At 39.1% G+C, this 23,838-nt stretch overlaps 1 protein-coding gene across 2 annotated transcripts in view; it reads right to left on the bottom strand.

Annotated features, from left to right (window-relative positions):
- Positions 1-2,477: 2,477 nt before the first annotated feature.
- LOC122523608 (Krueppel-like factor 6) overlaps positions 2,478-23,838 on the bottom strand; it is a 233,038-nt gene continuing 211,677 nt past the window's right edge. For both annotated transcript variants that reach the window (XM_043645470.1, XM_043645471.1), the window contains exons 2-6: positions 15,560-15,733; positions 15,180-15,425; positions 14,696-14,907; positions 14,195-14,421; positions 2,478-2,748 (exon numbers count right to left, since the gene is read on the bottom strand). In XM_043645470.1, the coding sequence (XP_043501405.1) occupies positions 2,573-2,748; positions 14,195-14,421; positions 14,696-14,907; positions 15,180-15,425; positions 15,560-15,733 (1,035 nt within the window). In that variant the 3' untranslated portion in view covers positions 2,478-2,572. The remainder of the gene's footprint in view (positions 2,749-14,194; positions 14,422-14,695; positions 14,908-15,179; positions 15,426-15,559; positions 15,734-23,838) is intronic.

Below are 23,838 nucleotides of genomic sequence, written 5' to 3'. Positions count from 1 at the left end.
GACACACGACCCGTTATCCGATCTTTTTTAATTATCTCGACCGTCCTTCTCCCCTCTTCCTTTATCATTTTTTAAAAAGCCATCGTACAAAAGTACAAAGTCGTATGTATTTGTTCGTAAAAACGCATGTATCGTTCTCTCGTCGAAACGAACATATTTTTTTTTCTTTGCAATTTTCATAAAAAGAGAACGAGGAGTCTATAGTTTCGTCTCGCACTAATAATAATTCATTAATTAGAATAATAAAAATGAGAAACGTGAAAAGAAATTACAGAGAGAAAGGTAATACATGCATGTAGATGTGTGTAGATATATACTTCGTTTATTTTAAAAAAATCAGCCACCGACGAACGGTCGAAATCTCCTGAAAAACTTTCGTTCTACACTACCTAAAACATTTCGGGAATGCCCAGAAAATCCCCTAGGGGATCGGCGTAGAAGAAAACAGATAGGAGAAGGGGTGTGCGCGAAGGGGGAGGCTTGCAACGAAGCTTCGCGTTATAATTTGCATTGTTAATTCGGGATTAGCCGCGCGGTAAACTTTGGTTTCGTCGAAAACTGGTAGAAATCACGTATTCGATTACAGGCAGCTTCGTATTTGTCTCCTCTTCCCTTCAACCCCTCCCCTCTTCCCAATTCTCATTCCTTCCCACACTTTATTCCCTTTCTCGTCATCTTTTTCTGTCCTTTTTGCTCGCGCACGTCGCGTACACATACAATATTTTAAATCCCATACAAATAAATATATATGGTGGTGGTGTTTTCGTTTTCAATCGTTCGATTTAATGCAACAACGTTGACGCGCGAAGCCGTTCATCCCTTCCTTACGACGTTCGTTTATTTTTTACTTTTACTTTTTACTTTTTTTTTTTTTTAATAATCATTTCTTTTTTGGTTTAATCGTTTACTTATGGTTATATAGAGCGAAAAATGAAATTTCAAAGAAAAAATCACACTAACGTTTGGCACCAGTAGACTGCAATTTGATTATTGTCCTTACTCTTTTTTTTTTTCTTTATCTAGAGATTGACGTATTCGCGCGATAAAACGAGTTACATAATTCTCTTTTTTTTTTTTGTTATATTGTGCATTGTTTTAGTAGAAATAAATTCGCATTGGATCGATTGATCGATCGATCAATACAAAATTATAGCCGCGTCGTCGTAGTTCGGTTAAAGAAAATTGTTTAAATGTACACATTTGTTTGATCGTTTTTTGCTAGAGGCAGACGGTCCGTAATTACATAAGACATTTGTTATTTAATATTAATAAATATATAGTTCTCTATTTCCATTTTCTTTCTATCTATTTTCCATTCAATCAAGATTTCTTCCACTCGCGTTTCCTTCCATCCTTCTTTCCACATTTTCTTTTCCATTATTTCTTTTCTCGTAACTCTCATTCTCAGGATCGACGGTCGCGTGGATTTTAGAACGTAATTAATTGGCAGTGATTGACGGTCTCAAGGCCGAAGATAGGTATTTTTTGTATCTTATCTTCGAACAGGAGAAATCGTACATACGTCTACTAAGAAATCTATCTTCTTCGTTTTATTTTTATTTCATATTTCATATTCTTTCACTATATATTAATTAATCTCTTCTTCATTCGATGATTATTTTATGACCGTCGATCTACTCTCTCCTACACTAACTCGTTTAATCCTTCTTCTTCTTCTTCTTCTTTTTCTACAACTTCTTCTTCTGGAAATTAATGGAATGACGAACGTATTTGTATGGAGACAAAAAATTGTTTAACTTGAATTAATAACATATCTTCTCTTCTCTTCTTTCATTAAACTTCGAGACATCTAATCGCCATTAAAAAAGATTTCACGAATAAGCTCGAGAAGGATATCAAAAATGAATGAGTGTATCTTCGTGCTCAGAGGTCCAATGATATAATGTGTCCTATCCGTTTTGAATCGTCATCAACGTATATCATCGTTAGAAACGAATTTGTTCTTCGATAGAACAATTAATCATTTATTTTTTTCTTATTTTTTTTCTTTCTTTTTTTCATTAACTTCTTCAGCGAGCTGTTCGATTCGCTCTCGTTGCAAGTCGAAAGGCGAACACACACAAAACGCACACGCGCGCACTCACACGCCAGCACACGCACACATATACAACACATACGCTCGCTCTTTCATTCTATTTTACTCTCTTACTTCCCTTAACTAATACAAACGAGGGGGGGGGGCATTTTTGAAAAGGAGGCGAAGAACTTACGAGGAATATTTAGCTTTCCCCGTTTGGAAATAAGACGTCGTCAGCGATTAAATTTTTATATCATTTTCTTCTTCGTCATCTTCACGCGATCGACGCCATTCTCTTTTTTTGTTCGTCATCATCATCCTCCTCCTCTTCCTCCTTCTCCTCTTCCTCCTCCTCCTCCTTCTGCTTCTTCTTATATTGTTTTTCTTCTTCTTCTTCTTCGTCGTATTTTTGTCTTCGTTATTTTTCTTCCTCTTTTTCTTCTTCTTCTTCTTCTTCTTCTTAATGTCGTCGTTTTTCTCGGTAGACCGTCGCATTTCCTTGCGGCTTCGAGGACCGCTCGGGGTGACGATGGATTATACGTGTCTCTTCATGTGGAGCGCTAGGTGATCGCTGCGTGAAAAACATCGGTCGCAGTGTCGACATTTAAATGGCTTCGCACCGGTGTGCTTGCGATAATGGCGCGTGAGCTCGTCCGAACGTGCAAATCGCCATTCGCAACCTTCCCAGCTGCATTTGTACGGCTTCTCTCCTGTAACATCATCAAACAAAAAATACAAACATTTATTAGACGTTATATTATATTTTGGAGATTTTTTTTTCAAACGACTGTTTTAATTTAGGAATATTTCCACTACGGAATAATTAAAGGGTCAACAAATAGTATTTTTCATTCCAGCAAAGTTTTCACAATTGTTGTGTCAGTAATTTGGAAAGAATCGTCGAAATAACGTGGTGGTTTAAAATAATATAAAACTCATTGAAAATAGTTATACGACAAAAGAAAGAAGAGTGTATTATCAAGCCGTAAATAAGCCATTCGAACAGTATGGAAGGTGGTCGACGTTGATGAGGCTATGCCAGAGAGAGGAGACAATGCAGAGTCACCACCTGTGGCGCAACGTTACCGAGTTTAACAAGCTAGGCGATGTAGATATATATATATATATATATATATATATATATATATATAGAGAGAGAGAGAGGAGAAGGAGAACAACATCGAGAGGGATGTTGAGGGATAGAGGGTTTGCTGGACGGGATCGTACAGATCAGAGAATGCGCGAAAGGTTACGAACCCCTGCCGAGGTTTCGGTCGATTCGTTGCGTTTTCCGTTTACAAAAGCATAACAGAGAAAGAAGAAGAGAGATAGTGATTGGTACCGTTCACAGGACTTGCAATAACAAACAAAACGATTTCCGATATCATTCCCCCAATTCCTCGAAAACTTTATATCGAACCTTTTTTATTTTTACTGTTTTTATTTCGCAATTTGTTATATTAAAAGGGTAATTTTTGGGTAGATGCAAGCCAATTTTTTAACGAAAGAATTGTTTCCTTAATTCGCGTTGAAATTCCGAAGTCTTGGGGGAAAGTGTCAGCAGTTATATTAAAGCTGTTTATTTCCTCTCATATGCTTTCTCTTTTTGGAGTAGGAATCGAGAGAGAAAGTTCACTTCCCAGAAGAATTAAGGGTATAGACATCGAAATTACGTTCTAAACTCGGTACCTCCAGAGACAAGGGTGCGAGCTGTTCGTAATTAACGGATGTTGAGGTAAATAAAAAAGTTCAGGACTGAAATTTTCTTTAACTCGGCTGAAAATGATCGGATAGTAGATTTCTTATACACGCACATACGGGAATATACAATTGAAATTATTTATTTGGTTAACTTCAGGAATAATTGCAATTTTGACTGTTTCAAACAAGTAATCTATCTTTTTGATTTAAATACAATCTAACGCTTGGCAGGAATACAAGAAGAAATTTCAGATAAATTCGAAACACGAAAGGAGCACTACGATCAAATGCGAGAAAGAATTCAGCCTTTGGGCATACCATCGATGGAGGAACAAGCACTACATTCTCTCGTGCGAATAAAAGAGAAAGGTGAAAAATGTACTATACGCGTTCCTTTTCGAAAGAAGAGAATAGAAATAGAGAGGAAGAAGAAAAAAAATAGGATAAATATATGTATGTGTGTACGTTTTCTCTTTCGCACGAGTTCGAAGGAGCAGCATCATTTTCCTTAAGAAGGTGACACCGACAAATCCAACCAGTACGTGGCAACGCATAACCAAATCCAAAAGAACCCCTTGCTTCCATCCCTTTTTACTTTTCTTCTTCTTCTTCCTTAATACCAAACCATAGTGCCACCAAGCCCGTTTTACCAAAGGAATCTTCCAACAGCAACGACACCCGACATTTTGGCAGCCAACGACTTTCCGGAAAATACGGCACACGTACTCGACTCATTCTAAACCAAGTCTCCACCCCTTTTTCTATTCCCCCTTCTAGTTCCAACACTGTCACCCCTTTACCAACATCCCTTCGTGAGAAAGTTATCCCTCTATCCTATACTCATCCCCATTCCTTTCCCCTCTCTCTCTGCCGCTTATTCTCTCTCTCTCTGTTTCTCTTCTTAGAACGTTCTCGCGAAGCTGAAGAAAAATGGCGACGGGGAATGAACGTTGGTTCCGCCTGGAATTGCTTGCTGCTCCTTGCGACATGGTAGAAAGGAAGTGTTCCTACCGCGATAAGGATAAAGCGTCTTCGAGAACATGACAAGGGTCCACGAGGAGTCTCCTCGGGGCTCCTACTGAACCTACCAAGAGGGTGGTAGAACCCTCTTCTTCTTCTTCTTCATCTTCTACCTCTTCCTAAGGGACATCTATGGAATTATCTCGAAATAAAGGGATATCGATATTCTCCGACATATCGAAACATATATCATTCTTCTATTTTTATTTTTTTTTTTGTTATATTTGTTTTAAGTGAAAAATGAACTTAGGCGTCTAAGGGATGAATTTTAATTTCTTTAAATATAGATCATTTTGATGTATCTTTTAATTTTGACAAACGCATCTAAAGTAAACGATTAATCAAATTTTATTTAAACATAAATTCGTGATCCTCATAACTTCCAATATGGTAAAACGATAAAAAATAAAAGTTAATGAATAAATAATATTTAACTTTAAATGCGATACCTCCATAGCGTAGAGAAATAAAATAAAATATATATTACAAAAAATGAGGGAATTTGAAGTAATTACGAGTAACGATTATCGGATTTGTTACAAGACCGCATACACGCTCGTACGTAAACGTGTAGAGAATTATCTCGTGTAGAATTGCGAAACAAAGTAGCCGCCAGGTTGCCTACTCTCGCGAGCGCGACTATGTAAATTGTGGCGCATGTGCTGATCTCGACGGAGAAATGGGTTGTAGCTAACATGAGTTTCTGTATATATACGTTTGTATTTGTATAAGTGTGTATATGTGTGTAACGTGTAACACGCAGCACGCATTTTATCGCCGCATAATGGCCTCCCGGCGGTTCGTTACCATCTATGTAATAAAGCCATATTAAACAAGATGGCTCAAACTCAAAGCATTACCCCTTTTCGAGTTTCCCTCGATAAACGCGTATTAACGAGGAAAACGTTTATCAAAAAGTCCAATTTTATTCCATATATATAACGTAGCGGATGAGACAACAGTTTGTATATACGTATATATAAATCATGTTTTACATGAAATAATTAGATATCAATATGAAGGGGTGTATGATGTAGTTATGAATTAGATTGAAATTCATAGGATTAGAGAGAGAGAGAGAGAGAGAGAAAGAGATAGTAGAAACTGAAAGATGTGTCGAACCTGATAGAAAAATTTTTCATTCGAATTCAGAACGAAAGCAGAAATGGAATTTGCAAGGGACGTGGAAAATTCAGGACGAGTCATGCATATTTGTCGGTTTCATTGAACGCACGGAACACCCTCAGGTAGCAATGGTAATTACGTGCGCGTTACGGTTGACGTCCCAGGATCGCAGCTATGCTCGTGACGTTCCATCTCGATTGGAAAATGGATATTACAATATACGATGCGTCGCATCTATGTATGCATATAACATATACTAATACATATATATATATATAGGTTACGTGCGTTACATCGCGTACATGCTCGCACGCCTATTCGTATATGCACGTGACATAGAGAAGGGTTTGTCAAAATTGCGGCCAATTCCGTATGGTACTTCCGTCAAACCACGGAGAATGAAGTACGAACGGAGAATATCCGTGGGTGGAATCGTGGGTGAAAGGAACAGGGCTTGTGAGAGGTAAATAAAGTAAAAAGTAGAAAAGGGTAGAAGTGGTAGCAGCGTTAGTGGGTGTGGGATGGTAAGCAAAACGATTTTTCTACGTCTTACCGTCCAGCCTTTCTTGCTTTTCGCGCGACAGAAAAGGGGAAGAGATGGAGGAGGAGATGCAGGGGGAGGGAGGGAGGGTGGCGAGAACGGGAGAAGAAAAGAAAGGGAAGGAGGTTGGTATTGCGTCGATATGTCAGTCCGTCCTGGCAACGTGTGCTCGTCGTCTTTGCATTTTATTAAGTCCGTTGGCAGGAAGGATGTATGGGGTACCTTCAGTCATGTCCCCGTGGGATAGGACAAGCGGAATTTATGGCCAAGGATTCCACCCAACCTCCTCGTCTCTGCACACCCCTTTGCCCAACCCACTAGACCCCTCCCCCCTCTCACAAACCCCTTTACAACCGAAGACGTTTCGCGCGAAAATCTTTCGGCCGAGAGAGCGCATCCAATACTTTTACTTCCTCTTCTTCTTCTTCTTCTTCTTTTTATTCTTGTAGTCCTTTTTCTATAGATCCTCACGGGGCAGAAGGGGGCCAACGTGACAGATCGGTTGGGAGAAACGACCGATTCGAAATTTTATCCCCCCACATCGTGAGAGAGAAGGGTCGTGTGTCGTATTCGCATTGCAGAAACGTCGAAAAATTCGCGACACTCGGAAAGAGATAAACTTTATGTTATTTTCGTTAGGTTAACGGAATCAAGAAAATAGGAAAAAGGGATAGAAAAGTATATGGATGGATTTTTTCTTACTCGGTGTTTCTATCGGAAAACAGAAGCTATATATTCTTCTTTTACATTCGCGAGAAATATATTCCATTTTGTGAATGGCCACGTTTACCGACAACTATTCCCTTTTTCCTTACTTACCCCCTTTTCTTCGAAAATGCGAAGGGCTAAGATGCGAAAGAAAGAACCAGCGAAAAGATACGGAGAAATTACTGGCTATTCTTTTCCACGAAGAAGATTTTAAATTACATTCTTTTGGAAAGAAGAGAAAGAAGAAGGAAAAGGTACGAGAAAGAGAGAGAGAGGAAAAAAGATAAAAAAGAGAAAAATATAGGCTGCTATTAGAGCGGAGAGTATTCTTCTCTTTTAACGAGAAAGTCTGCGTAACGAGTAAATAAGTAGAAAGAAATGTTTCTACTCTTAAATTTTTTTGTTTAAAAGCAGTAGGAGAATGAGGGAGAAAGAGAGAGGAATAAAAAACGATTGGTTGATTGGATGAAAGATAATGAAGTAAAGTATTATCCTAATTTTTACGTAGTTTTTAATAATTTTTCAATGAACACGAATATGCATTGCGATTTTATTTTTTGTCATCACGCATGTCTATTTAAAAAAATAAGACTATTAAATTCGTACTATAGTCTTTTGTTTCGTATTGCTTGTTTTTCCCCTGTGTATTGTTTTTATTTATTTTTTAATAAACGCATGAATATGCGCATAATATTTATTTATGCATGTATGCATACAAAAGTAGGTCCATCGAAACCGTTCAAATCTTTCATATTTTTTTGTATCCTTTCTTTTCTATTGTTTCTATTGCTTTTTTTATGAGAGCACGAGTATACTCTTCATTTTTTATTTATAGATGCACGTGTAAAGATTTATTGGAAGCATTTAATTTTTTTCATTTCTTTCAGGGTGTAATACTTTTATTATTTTACCGGTTTAATGATAATACTTGCATCCTAATTTTTTGTACGTAGATAAACGCATACATAAAAATAAACCAAATTAAAGAAATTTAGGATACTTCTGTATTTTTAATATCGTGCTTATTATTCGTTTAAACAAAACCGTACATATTTTGATATTTTATTTATGCACGTACGCATAAGATAAAAATGAATTCACCGAGAGTATTCGACCCTTTTGTTTTTCATTTCTATCACTTAAATGATTTAACGCGAATACGTGGACAACATATTTTTCACGTAGATAAACATATTTAAAAAAAAAAAATAAACGAAACCAATCGAGATGCGTATATATTCCATAGCAATTCGAGAAGTGCATTTTTTCAAAATAACACGTGTATGTATTTTTCATTATTTTCTGTTATTATATCGGAACGAGAAAAATATGTATTTAAATATTATATGATTTTAATTATACAAGTGTGGATTGAAAAAAGTAAAACAAGAAAAAATTTTAATTCTATTTAATATTGAAATGTGGTAAAAAAAAAAAATATCTTTGGACCATTAAGTGGATCGAAAAGAAAGAAGAATATTTAGGTTGGAACACCCTGTATAATAGATCTACATTCCGATTTTATTTATATACAGTTAGACGGGTTATAAAAATAGATTAATCGTAGTAGGACTTTATTCATTACTCTTTCTATCTGTAGAGAGATAGGGGAATACTCGTGGAGCGTGGAAGATCGATAGAAGCTCGTCGAAGAAACGGATAGGAGCGTCAGAGCTGCGGCAGGCCGCAGATATATGTGTGTTCGTAAGCATATCGTAGGCGAGATCATCAATATACTCGTATTCAAAGGTCGTCGTTGTTGGACGGGGGTTGGTCGAGGGGGAGGGTCGTCGGTCCTAGGACCGAGAGCGAGAAAGAAAAAGAGAATGACAAGAGAATGGAAGGAGGACGTTCAGGTGATGATGGTTGGAGTGAAGAAGGTGAGAAGAGAACAACGTTCGCTTCTCTCTCTCTCTCTCTCTCTCTCTCTCTTTCGATTTGTTGTGAGATGCGGTTTCACGGTGAAGCCGTCGCGAGAGAGAACTTCGACGACGTTTCCGATTGTTTGCGGTGCAAGCTCTGTCGCCAGAGTCGGGGATCTAACTTTGGTGCGATCGCATGTTTCGAACAGTGCCCGAGGTGCGAATCGATGCATATACATTCCCTCTTCAATGACTATGTTATATACAACCCATCTACACTCATAAACACCTGTACCCATAGCTAGATATATACATGCATATCCAACTACGTGTTGGTATATCTACTTGTTAGATGTGTATATATCTCTGGTTAGGATGGGAAGCTTGATATCAGGTTTATTCAATACATAACCCTCTGCTTCCTAATGCGAAAACAAAGTTTCGTGTAAATAATGTCTATGTAATAACTAGTCGATATTATCCGGCAAACAATCTGTGGCCTACCATTACAAACTCCCTGAGTCTCTTTGTTTGATACAATTAGCGAATGCTTGAAAAGGACCCTCCTGTACTCCCTCAACCTTTTATCCAACACCTCTCTCCCTCTCTCGTTTATGACTCGCATCAATTTTCATCTAACTAAACGAATACGATATGCATTAGAATATAAATTTCATTTTTTCCGATACATTTTACTACTTCCTTTGTAATTACGCGAACAGGAGCTCGTATTCGTAATAAACACATTTACAATTCATCGAACTTAAATGATACAAGAGAGAGAGAGAGTTATATATATATAAATATAGAAAGAGAGGCAAATGCTATGGGATTAAACCTTCCGCACTTCAATTATTTTTGACCCGATTGTTAGTCAGCCCCAATTTAGCTTGTTTCCGTATTTTGTTATCGAATATAATCATTTTTACGCATCGATAATGCCGGAAGAGAGGATACATGAAACAACGATGATAACGGTAGACGATATTATTTAATATATTTATCATTTATATTCATTGACTTTACGTGCAATTATATTGGGTTGGAGAACAAGTTGTTTCTTCGTGGTTTCTCGAGTAATGATACTGATGTCTCAATTCCTCTCAAGCTTTTGTATTTCTTGATTTACTGGGATAAAAATTGGTGGAAAAAAAGAACACACATATATATAGTTCAATTTACTCGTGGATATAATCTGTGGTCTATCGAGAACTGAAACAGCAAGGAGAAATGGACTTTGAATTTGCGGTCTAAGCGTAAAAGGAGACACGTTCAATCGCGCAGATGCACTTGGCTCCTGTAACGACTACGACGATGACTACTACGACTACGACGACTACGACTACGAAGACGACGACGACAATAATGCTCGAAGGCAAGCGACCGAGTTCAGTTTCTCGAGCCATTATTTACGAATCGCATTACCCCGATGCACACACACCGCACGGCCAGAAACTTCCAGTAATGGAGTATATCCTCCTCGACAACTTACAGCGTCTTCTTTTTTTTTTCTCTTTCTTTCTTACTTTCTTTTCTGGGAATCAATGTACCGACAAACTTCGAATTACCGTCGCGACGCCAGACGTTCTCTACCCCAACTTCTCATTCTCTCAGTTTTTACTATCTCATCTCTAGCTTGTAGATTCAGAAATAAATGCCAATATGGAAACACTTATTTATATTTCTTGCTAATAAAAATAAATCATTATTTCGGAAAGCTTATATAAAATTTTATATAGTCATTTTAGAAATTATTTTCAAAGTTAGGGCAATATAAACCTACGATTTTATAATCATTACCAAAATCTCAATGATAGCGTGAGATCCGAGCTATACTTCAACAGACCAATCGCCATTTCGTACAAAATGGAGCTATTGCTGCCATCTATCGAAGAAACGTATCAACTAACTTGAAAGCAATTCATATATGTTCACGATGCATTAAAGGACACAGAATTTTCATTTTATTGCAATAATAACAATTAACATATCGACACTTGCGAATGCATAACGTAGTTCCATTTAAATTGTTTCAAAGATTTTATCCAAGATTGTACTAACTTTACCCTACACTGTCCTAGCAATAAGATGGGAAATTCATAATCAATATGCAATAGTTCAAGTATAAACCAAAAATACGTTTGCAGAGTAACACAAATGCCATTTCTATTTCCATCATCCTTTGTTCTTCCTGCAGCATATTTTCTAAATTGTTTTTCAACCTCACCGACGAGATAAATAATTCTCACATTTTACGTTGCACGCGTGTTCTCTTCCTCATGCCTGATTTAAGATTGACGATGCTGCTTCTTTTGAAAACATTTTCCCACTTAAATTACGATATACACTTTTGGCTGACCTACTTCGACAACCACATTCTACTTACCAAAACAGTACTTGTGGTATCTCAAAAGTCGTGATCCTTGAAACTGAGATCTCGTAAATGAAAAAGAACGTACCCAAGGGATCGATAATTCATCTTGTTTTCTAAAATTTTCGCATCTTTATATATTCCATGTGGAGCTCGTACATTATATAAGAATCAAGTATAACGAAGGATAACGTTATCAACAAAATATATAATTCTAAATTAAATATCATTGCGCGTATCAATTTCGTGCTTTGTTTTTTCGGTTTTAAGCGAATTTTAGGACACCGTGTATATGCCAGTTTAAGTAGCAACGATATCGATCGATAGAATTTTTTCAATTCCCATGAGAAAATTGTCCATGGGAATCCGAAACATCGGGCTAGTATCCATGAAACGATAGAAAGGAAGATACGAAACTTAATATGTGCCACAGGATAAACGTAGTAAGTAGAAAAAAAAAGAAAGAAAGAAAACAAAATATTCTTCTGTTCACCCTCGTGAAAATGTTACGGGTTACGTGGACAAGGGTTTATCTTAGCACCCTCGTTTTCTCTACTCTACACACAATTCTACCTTTTTCGTGAGTGTGTATGCATGTATACCTCGTACTTTCTCGTTTTTTATTTTATTCCATTTCTCTTTGTCTCTGGCAGGAGAAAAAGAATACATGACAATAAAAAATGTGTTCTTTCAGGAAAGTTAGAGAGGATTAAACGTCGCATCGCATTAGACAAGCTGATCTTAACGATTATCTCGATTCGAGTTAAAACCCCGACGCAAGGCGAACACGTGGAAGAAGAATGGATCGAATTCGCGATTTGGTTCAATGTTTCATTTCGAAGGAACGTCTTATCGTCCTATTAGAATGGAATTAAACAGAATAGACGGCTTTGACTGTTAAATCGCTTAATCGGATCGTATCGATCCGTTTGCTAAGACCGCAGGATGAAGGAGGAAGAGTATCTTTTGACGAACTGAGACGAGAACCGAGTTGGATAGGGGTTGTGAGTGAGTGGAGGGATCTTAGAAACCAGGGAGGAGGAAAAGAAGAAGAAGAAGCAGGAAGGAAGTGAAAAGAAAAGAAAAGAAGTAGAAAAAAAAGAGTACACCAGTGGAAGGAAACTTCCACTTGCACGGATATCTGCATAGCGAGAAAGCCTCAAGAGGGAACTTTACGAACAGAATTCGTAACGAACCTTTACGTCTCTTTAAGTCTTCGTTCGTTCATTCGTTCGTTCGTGGGAAGGGGAAGGGGAGGAGGGGGAGGGCAACAAACCCGAAGGAAAGGAAAGATCAGCTCGAGGATTCGTATCCTTTCGTGTCCCGACTTCACTTTACGTCCTTTCTGTAGCGCCCCGGGTAATTAGATTCACCGTTCGAGATCAAAGTGTACCGCCATTTCCATCCATGCCGGTAGCTTCTTCCTTACTTTTTTATTTTGTCACTTTTTCTCCACCCCCTTTCCTTCTATCTCCCACTCTTTCATTTTTTCTTTTTCTTTCTTAGCTTTCTTTCTTACTTCTCGATTGACGTAGCGAAGCTTTACATTCATGAACTTACCGAAAGATTACGGACAGGATGTTTACTTTATTTTCAGCGGAAAATTGAATTTTGACTATAGATAAGGTATCGTAATTAACAAACACCAAAACTCTACTTTATCCGAACGAGTTTAAGATCACTTTCTGATTAGTAAAACAACAAAAATATATATATAAATTTACAAAATAAACGGCCAATGTTTGTAACTTTTAATCACGGTTAAAAGATAAAGTATTATGAAATAATTTTGGGTAAAAGAAAAAAATGAAGACAAAAAGACAAGTAAAAATTAGTCTCGCGACGAAATAGTAGAAAGAAGTAAGCCAACTCGTTGCGTTAGGTTTGATCTTGTCGTGACTACACGAAAGAGGGGAGGTGGTAGTAGTATTCCAGCGTCAGGACGAATTCATAACAGAGTCATAATTGCGGGGAACGGTGCCGGCGGTATGCATAATCCCGCAGTTAGCAGTTCTGCTTAACGATCCGCGAGAAGCAATCCCGACGCGTACCTGCCAAGCCTCCTGCAGGGTGAAGGCGTCCCGGCACAAACCTCCTTTCTCTCTCACCCCTTTTCCTCCCAGTCTCGTCTCTTATTACCTATCCTTTATCCTTTCCATCTCTCCCTTTTCCCCTTTTTCCTAGGGTTCCCTCGAAAGTGAAGTCAGATACGCGTGGTGGTAGTAAAAGAGGACGTGCCGTTGCGGTGGTAGAGGCGTGTGGCTTCGAACGCCTGAGAGTGACGTGGCAAAAACCCTGAACAAAGAGGGACGAAGAGAGAGAGAAAGGGTTACAGTGGGAAGAGGACGGAAAGAGGATAGTGGTGAGGTTCGTTAATTACAGCCCTCCGTAGCCAACGCCACCGCAGTCGACCGCGACGAGGAGAAACAGAATTGGTAGAGCGTCGCTACGCGTTACTAGCCACGCTAATATCTCTACCCCCCAACCCCACCTGCCCCTTTCTCTATCTCTCTATCTCTTGTTGTCTCTCTCGCTCCTCTTACTAAACTACCCTTTACAATCGTTGATGCACCCTTTGATGGTTTATTAGACTTTCTTTCGCAAAATCATGGATCACCGAATGAGATATTTGCTTTTAAAGATTTGTAAAGTTCTCCTTTAGGTATACAAGATTTTGTAATCTGTTTTTATAACTATCACGTCTAAATTATAATTAAACGAGTATTACGAATTATATATGTTTTAATTAACAAGAATTTAAGATTTAAATTACTTTGATTCTTTGTGTTTTGTCGTGGGGTAAAAATGATTAAAGCAGCTGTACTCACCCGTATGTGTCCTTTGATGAGCTTTAAGATGTGAACTCTTAGTATATACTTTTTTGCATCCCGGAAATTGGCATTTGTGTATCCTGCGCTTTGTGTCAGGTGGGCTGTGCTCGTGGCTCCTCGCGTGATGCCTGTTGGATACCGTGCTCGCTGATGCATTTGCACCTGTGTGCGCGTGTTGTGTGCTCGCGACCGCTGAGAAGCCATTTGCCGTCACGGAGATTAGTCTGAGAGACAAAGCAATTAGTTTTCTCATTGTTCTTGAGCCGTTACAAAAAAAAGGAAAAAACAATGATCAAAGGTAATTAGGGAAAGATAGTAAAGATTATAATTATTGGGTGGTTGATCCAATATCGCGAAAAGTTTTGTAAAAGAAACGAATAACCTTTAGGGAAAAGGACAATTTTAAAAACACCCTCTAGAATTGTCATGGATGTTACTGGAACGCACTTGCAACGGGGATTGGGAGAAAGTAGATACTTGAGTTTTACGAGGACTTACCTCGCGACGCCCTGCGCGTTGCTGGTGGTAACCCTGACGATGGCACTCCTACCGCCCGTCCCATGAAGGTTGAGGTTGTGCACGTCGAGCATCGAACTACCGCTCGACGAGTGACTGGAGTTGGAATGGCCTTGACCCGAGCCTGGACTCGACGGCGGTGTCAGGATCTGACCTTCGCTCTCGCACCCGCTATCCTCATCTTCCTCGATCTCCTATTACGGTAACGGTCATTTTGATTATGCAATGCGAGAAAACACTCGTAACGGAACTTCTCTAAGATTTTTAGCTTCTAACTTTTAATAGACCTTAATATTTAACAGATTGACATGACTTTTTTTCTATCAAACTTCTTACTCTAGAGAACTTTTATATTAAATTATTTACTAGCATGAGATAAAAATTGTACGGATTTTGAAGCATTGCAGTTAATATTGATTTGGAGTCTTTGAAAATATTTTCGTTGAAGCAACGATCAATAATATACCTCGTGTTCCTCATCCTCCTCAAGATCTTCGCTTGGTTCCTTTTTAAGAATAAGCGCTGTACAGGAGAGAGAACGCGAGCTATCCCAAGATAACGCCGAACACGCTGAACTAGCCGAGGACATCGATAAAGAATCGAGGTGTCGATCGAGAAGATCCCTATCACGGCCATTGTGGTTGTGATCGCTAGGGCCAAATTTGATGTCCTCCAGACAAAGCGTTTCTCTCTCGTCTGACGACGTCGTTACCTTCGTGACAGAATAGAATAAGAGCTTTAACTTGAATCGGGAAAAACTTCGAACAACTTCAAGAGTGAATACAAACGTTGAACGGGGAAAGTGAGATTTCTCGCTTCGTTGAGATCATTCTTACGGTTACTCACCTCCATTTTGATTGGGGATTCGAATTGTGAATTGGCGGTGCCGGTTGTTGCCGTCCAGGAGATAGGTGGCGCCCTGAAAAGATTCCAGGGTGCCGTGTCCAATTCCGTGGGCAACTTTTTGTACGATTGTAACTTCGGCTCGTCCTTCAGGTACCTCTCCATCTCGTAGCATGTCTGAAAGAAGAGACAAGAGGGTTCGTTAGTGGGGTGGATACATCTTAGTCGTTTCGTCTTTGTGCTACGTACTGTAGATGCTGGAAATATCAAGGGACATATAAAACGAAAGAAAAGAAATATAGTCGACTCAGTCTAACTTTAAAAATCCAACTTTTTTCGATACACTTTTTCTTGCGTGTTTCAGATTGTGAAATAAATTTCGTCTAATTTCATAGCTGAAATTCATCTCATGACTAATGCTATTTCAATCTAAAAGACGAAGCTGGTACCTAAACAACGTAGAAAATTATTAGGCGAAGCACGTTATATATATAGAAGTACTTTGACGTAACTAGTCCGAAGTTAGGAAAGTTGGTAGTCTCCTGTAGGCTGTGCCAGTTTGGGCTATAGTTCCTCGGAGAGAGTGCAAAGTTATAATATCTACTGGTAGGAATTGTGCAACAACCATAACCCTAAATGAGATTACGTCGTCCTAAACCTAGTCAAGTCCCATACAACTCGCCAGCATCCCTACTGACTTCCTTCGGACAACGTGTCCGTGTTCCACCTATAACAAATAGTTTTCCTTTCGATCCTATAACTAATCGAACAATCTTTCGCAACTGATATATCAATTTTTATCCGTATCAATGTATTCCAAAAAATAATAACAAATTAATCATACGAACATTAATACCAAAATTCTTCAACTCTGTCATCATTGGTTTTGTATATTTTACTAAAATTACGAGCAACCCTAACGATGCGGAAAGGATCGATAGGGCAAGGGGGAATCAGCTGCGATTATAATCTTGCTTAATACCGTAAAGACCAACATCGGCATCGGCATCGGCATCGGCATCGGACGCGTTTCCCAATCATCGTAACGCTAATCGAAGCTACGAAATAGGAAACGTGACCAAACGCTGTAATATCTGAGCATGGGGAATGGATATCGACTGGAACGACGACGACAACGTCGATAGCAAAATGCCGCGACGCTTATCGATTCTCCCTTCCTTTTCTTCCTTCGCCATCATCACTTCCCCCCTTTATCCTCATCCACTACTTCTTCAACTTTACTTCTAACACTGAGCTCTCGTTGCACCCTCCTCGCTCGTTCACTCTTTCACTTCTTCTTGTTCTTCTTCTTTCTTCGAACTTTTGTCAAGCGAACGATGCCGAGAGGACAAGAATTTTCGACGTGGCTTTAAAAAAAAGCGAAGGCGTCGTTTAAAAAGGCCGTCCATTTTCTTGTTCGACAAGGATTCTTTAGCAGAAACAATGTGACATCGGCACGAGGAAGTTCGAAGAGTGCGCGTGCATGATGCCCTTTGATTCTTCCATCCATCCCCTCTTTCTTTATCCAACGTTGAAAATAATCGCTCTGGCCGACTTTTCCATTATTCACGATTAAAAGTTTGCTGTGGAAAGGTGAAGAAGAAGTGGTAAAGGGTAGGGAGGCGGAAAGAGGGAAGGAAACACTCCTCTCTAACGACGTTATTATAATCTTAAAAGGAATTTTATCAGCGTCTTGGTAACAGTCTGTTCTTGATAGATGCCGCTGCATAAATTCAGCGTTATTGCCTTTTATATTTTTTTCATATTTTTTTTTTCTATTTTCCCTCTTGCATATAATTTGCAACGTTTACAGGTTGTTTCTAACACGCGAATAAGGTTGCTACGAATGTAGATAATGTATGAATTCAATCTTGATTCGTAATGCATCCAACTATACTTTTTGTACTTGGTAGAGAAAAGTAGTAATCGAATCTTTGGTTAGAGATTGAATTTGATTATATTTTTAAACAAAGCTTATGTTCCTCTCGCAAAAATATTTCCATTTCTATTGTTTTGTCGTTCGTTTAACGATACTTCTAAGAGACAAGTAAAGAAATAAAAGAGGACTCGGAAAAATAAGCAAGAGCTTTTCGCTTATGAGAGTTTGCCAGCGTAGCTTTACGACTTCTTCGAAGCTACTTGACCAACTCGTCTTTTTTGCCATTGGGTCCATTAAATACGAAACTGCGTAATAATTCAAGGAAGTTGAGGATGCCTTCGTGGTCTATCACAATGGCCGGGAGGCCGTTTTCCGAGCAAGGAAGAATTTTTCCGCGAAATTGTCCATTACGATTTTAAACGATGCTGAGTTCTGTAGAGTCTCGAATATATGATCTACAATTTCCATTGAAAATTCTAAAGCGAATGTCAAACGCAGTTGTTATTCTTGGTAGCCGAACATTTCATCGAATAAATAATATCGGTAAAAAAATCATAAGATAGATTTATTGCAAGGCAAAATGTTATCAAGCGATAGAAAATAATTCAGGGTCGAGAATATAACAGCGTCGTTTATATAAATCGACGAGGAAAATAATCTAGATGTTACCGTATAGTAAAACAAACAAGACATAGCTAAGAAAACGAGAGGAGAAACTATAACAATGAAGTAGAAGAAATGAGAAGGAAGAGGCTGAGAGTAGAAAATAACGATTCTTGATGTTTTTTATCGCAACCGCTCGCGTATATATACCTCGATATGAAATCCACGCTAAGTTTTTTTTTCTTCTTCTTTTTTCTCCACTTCAACTGTGAATTCGATTCAGGCGGTAATCACTCGGCACGAGTAGACGCATACAGTTGGTACGGTATAACGAGATCTCAGAAAGAAAAATGAATCATTCTAGGTGATCTTTCGAAAGAAGGGGGAAAACTGAGACTTCTGGAGAAAAAAAGAAAGATAAAGCTTAGGGAGTGACGAATGAGTGTCGGTATGTATACACGTAACGTGTGTATTAAGAAAAGCAGGAAATGCTGGAAGAAGAAAAGAAGAAACGAGACGAGTGGAGAAAAACAGAACTATAGAAAAAAAAGAAAAAATCTAGCTGCGACCTAGTTCGCGAATACTAGTACTGGTACTAGTAGTAGTAGTAGCAGCAGTACTGTAAGGGGAGAGGTAATCTTCCGGCTTCTCCGTTCGAAGAACTCTACGAGCTAGATTCGCCTTTTCTCTCAGCAGATATCTCTCAGCACGTATCTCTAAGTACACATAGACACATAGAGAAACTTACATAGATGCATACACTCGGTTTCTCGCAATTTCACTAGGAAAGGAAAATGCGAAGTTCCGCAGTAATTCCGTGGGACTGTCATTATCAGAGCCGGTGGCTCGCTCGAGAGAAAATGAATGATAACCCTTGCAGGATTCTTGCGAATACGATTCACGTGAACGCGCATTCCCGCGCGCCCGCGCGCGCGCACATGACCATCGAAAAGCTTTTCAGTTTTCCCCTCTTCTTCTTTTACTTCTTCTTAGGTAGTCCTACCAACGGTGGCAGCCTGCCAGGTCGTTAAAAGATTCCCGCAACTTTAAGGGCGCCGTAAACCCGCGAATTTATCTCGCCTTTCCCTCCCAACCCAACCTCCCACCACCACCACCACCACCACCACTTTCTTTCTCTTTCACTCTTTCACATGCGCTTTCTTCTCTGGTACCGTGTCTCTTTAGCTTTCTTATTCTTATTTTTATTCTTTTCTTCTGCGAGAACCTACGAAATTTTCGATCGAGCCGACGACGTTCCTTCTCACTCAGCCCTTCCCTCCCCACCTTCCATCTTTTTTATTGCACCCATCTTTTTCTCCAACCATCCTTTTTCTACTTTATTCTTCTTCTCACCCTCCTCCTCTTTCTTCCCTTTCTTCTTTTGCTTTAGTCACGCTAAGAGGGCGGAGTCAGGTAAATTTCGAAAGGATCGGAGCAGCTTTCGGACGAGGAAAACGATTAAATGGAATATATAGTCTCGTCTCTTCTTTTGGGTTATTGTGCCGCGTAAAAACCTTGCCAAAATGGAGATAACGACTCGACATTGGCACGTCACCTTGGCGCTACGATTTAACTGTACGATTCACGGTGCATAATTTATGTACTTACTCACTTCTATACTGTGCGTTTACTGTTATTACGGTACTTCGCGAGCTTGAAATATTCACTTTTTTCTTTCTTATAATTAATCCACTTGCATAAACAATAAAAAGTAATTTCATAAACGACTAATAATAAAAGTTAACAGGAATGATAGAAACGCACTTTTAATTGAAAACATTTTTAAAATACTTCCTTCATTTTTTCACACTTACAATTAATAACCCAACATATTGTAGGGAAGAAAACATTCCGAGGAATTCGGGATGATTCGCGGAATGAAGATAAAGAAAGCGTGTATAAAGAAACTTGCGAGTGAATATAACCGTTTGGTCCACCGGCCACAGCAGTATCCAGTCAAAACTGCATCAGAAGGGCATGACGGTACTCAACAAATGAGAGGGAGAGAGGATGATGTCCTGGGGTCAGGGTTAACGACGCTAACAAGCCGTGGTTGAGTGACTTACGACTAATTCAAAGGTTCTGTTGTCCTCTTCTCACCACTGAACGATATCCCTGGACAGATGCCTCGAGTGCATTGCCGGCTCTTGTCCAACCAATAGAAATGCTATGCGGGCATCTAGCTAGTCTCGTTAAGGGCTCATCGTTCGTTCGTTCATTCTCTCTTTCTCTCTCTTTCCTTCTTGGCATGGCCAAGAAAGAGAAGACATTTGCAATTGTTTGTTATTGTTGTGACGTCATCTCGTTAAGGATCTCCATGCGTCTAAGCTCGTTAACTGGTAATTTGTAACCACTGGGACTATGACGACGACGACGTCGACAACGACGACAACGACGAAGGAGAAACGCACTCGGTAAAGTAAATTCCCTTTGATATCGGTTCATCCGCTAAAGCGTGGAACCTGTTCAAGAAACGAGCTCAGTTGCTTTAGCCCGTAACCCTAACTACTAGTTTACGATCTCTCACAGACACAAATATACACACACATCGTCTAAATGTAACACCATGTATTCTGACGTTAGATGAATACACATAAGAGATCGTAAAGTCTTCATAATTCAAGAGTGTCTCGACGACGTAACACAGTAGCAGGTAGTAGTAGTTCTTAAGAACACGTATAAACCTATGTACCTACCTAATTTTATTATCTATAATTAATTGCTCATCTGAGTTATCTTTTCAATTGTATCGAGAGAACAGGTACTGTTAAGTTATAGTTTAGCGTAGGTGTAAGAGAACTATGCTTGGTGTGAATGGAAATAAATTCTCCATCGTTCAGCTCGTAAATCCATCTTCGAGTTTGCCCAGAGTACGTGTACGATCTTATGTTCATTCGTTCGTTCGTTCGTTCGTTCGTTCGTTCGTTCTTTCGTTCATTGGCTCGTACGATACCCAACCACCACCACTGGCGTAATAGCACTGGCTAAGCAAACAGTCGATTTTTATTAGTCTCCGCAGTTCCTTTGTTAGAACTGAAAGAGAGAGGCTTGTCGTCAGAATGGTGGCTTCTTTTCTTTCTTATATACCGCTTCTATTCCCGTGAAAACGATTCCTCTCTCGCTCTCTCTTTCTTTCTTTCTTCTGTTCACTCATTCCCCAACGTTTCTACCGTCCAACCTTATTCTTCTACTCCTTGTCAGCGCATTGGCTTCAAAGTAAAGGCAATGTCAGTTCTCGTGGAAGATTCGGAACGCAAGAGAGGGATCGGTGCCAAGGATCATAGGATTCAAATTCTCGGAAGAACCGCAAACTAACTAGCTTTCCTTCTATAAAGTCTCTTAGAAGAAAAGAACCTTACCTTTATCGAACAAGCTCATTATTTGCTATCGTACCCACCACCAACCTACCCAATATTCTTATCGTTTTGATCTTCAGTATTACTGTTAAAACAGTTACATCAAACAGCCAATGTAAACGTTATAATATTGATAATGGTCGAAGTTGTACCAACGGTGATATTCTTTCAAGTATTAGTTTCGTACAATAATAATTGCGGTTTTTAAGTATCGAGCGACCGTTGAATGATCAATATTGAGATTCTTTGCAGCTTTTGAGGTTGTTCATCTTAATAACGATCCTTGAATCAATATCGCCATTTTGCACCGTATGCAATTTTAATCTTTTTATTTTCCCTATTTGGCAATCCCACGGCATTACTTTATCCAGATATTTTGTTACAAAAAAAGAAATCCAATTCCCATTATTTTACTACATATGTATGTCATGTTGGTAAACCGACCTCGAACGTGTCTTCGACAGTGTTTTTCGCGTAATTTTACAGAACAGTTTCTTATTCATGCCACGACGAAACGATTAATGGTTCTTGTAGGTTTCGCATGAAAACGAGATTGGAAGATATCCAGGTGTAGGAGCAACGATAGAGAGAATAAGTGGTAGTAGAGTCGACCAATCAAGACGGTCTTATACGAGGTAGACTCGTGCTTCTACGTAAACCATAGAAATAGAAAAAGAGAGAGAGAGAGAGAGAGAAGAGAGTAAAACGTATCGACGTGGACCGTTCGTGTCGTGAAATATGTATCCGCCATGTCCGCTCGTCGGAGCTCAGCAGAGAGTAGTTCGAGCTGTCTATTCACGATAAATGGCGAGGATGAGTGGGCTGAGGTGTCAATACGTCATACCTTGCACCCTCGCTCGCGAAGAGGACGACCGAGAATGGGCGTGGGGGAATAGTAGTAATAGTTGTAGTAGTAGTAGAAATAGTGAGTGAGAGAAGTGCAAAGAGAATGACAAGCAGGGAAGGTGAGAGGCACAGGAGTTCTCGAGGCGACGACACGGAGAACTACTATAGTAGTATAGTAATAGTAGTATAGTAGTAGTAGCAGAAGCAGCAGTAGAGTAGCATAGGCGCGAGCTTAGAGTGGCTCTTTTACGATAAAACGTAGGAGCTTTTCCTTTCGGAACGATCAAAAAGAAGAGGAGGATAGTTGTTCGTAGGAGTAATCGTGTCTGTGCGTACTTTCATATTGGATGTTCTTTAATGTATAGCCTTGCATTATGAAAAATATATACCTGCGCCATTGTAGTCGGTACTGTAGAAAGCTCCTAGTCGATCATTCTTGTGTTAGCGTGGATATATATATATCTATAGGTAAGAATTGCGATTCTTGCGCCAATGCAAGTTCGAACGTGTGGGTGGGAGTGAACGTCTGAGTGGTAAGAAAGATGAAAATGAAGTAAGATGGAACGGCTTCGGTGGGATGGGGAAGTAGTACCACCATTCGCGTTTCTACTTTTTATTCTTCTCAACAACCTAACAATTCTACTTTATATCTATCTATCTTTATTTATCTCTCTCTCTCTCTCTCCTTCTCTATGTTTCCGTCTATCCATCTTTCTTTTTCTATGTATTTATTTATGTATATATTGGGTTGCCTGGAAAATTCGTTCTGAATTTTAATAAAAATTATTGGAAAAAGTAGTTTTTTATTTTCAAATATGTTATACTCAAGAATATATATTTTTTAAATCGGTATTAACTTTGGGAGAAATCCAATAGTTGTTTTCTCTCTCTTCTTTGAATCTTATTTTTCTCTTTTTTATTCAGTTTTTCCTACATTCTACTTCTTTATTCCTTTTCTTTTAACTTTAAAGAGTATGAAATGTAGGAGAAATAGAGACGGGGAATATTCGCGTACGGGCCGACCTGTTCTTTATTTCGTCTCTCTCTCTTTCTCTCTCTCTCTCTCTCTCTCTGGAAATCTGCGTAATGAGGCGTATCGAAATGCGGCCCGTACCTGACGAACTGTAATGTCAGACATTCGCCATCGCGTCGTTGTACGTTGTTCCTCGTCGCACAACTTGCTTTACTCTTTTATCTCTCATCGATCGATTCTTTTATATCTTTTTTCTTGTATTTATCTTCCCGTTCTCTGAATCGTTTCGAACAAGAATACAAGCAAGCAAGCAAGCAAGCAAGCAAGCAAGCTAGTTAGATAGATAGATAAAGATAAAAAAACGAGAAGATAGAAACGAATTCTCGTTTCTGCAGAACGCATCTAATCGCCCTGGCAAATATTCAACGAGTCGTCCCGTAAAACGAGAAGACACGAGAGCACAGAGATAAAAAAAAAGAAAGAAAGAAAGGAAAAAAGAAAAAGAGTAAAAGAAAGGGAAGAGAATTTTAATCGACGAAGCGAATCGTTCTTCGCAAATCCTCCGATTTCAACTCATTCGTGGAAAGAAGAAACGAACGAGCGAACGGATTACGCGTGCGAACCT

This window comes from Polistes fuscatus, unplaced genomic scaffold, assembly GCF_010416935.1.
Source record: "Polistes fuscatus isolate 324 unplaced genomic scaffold, CU_Pfus_HIC Scaffold6, whole genome shotgun sequence".
NCBI classification, from domain to species: Eukaryota; Metazoa; Arthropoda; class Insecta; order Hymenoptera; family Vespidae; genus Polistes; species Polistes fuscatus.
Note: the sequence above shows the minus strand (reverse complement) of the source record. Positions and strands in the feature narration are given on the sequence as shown.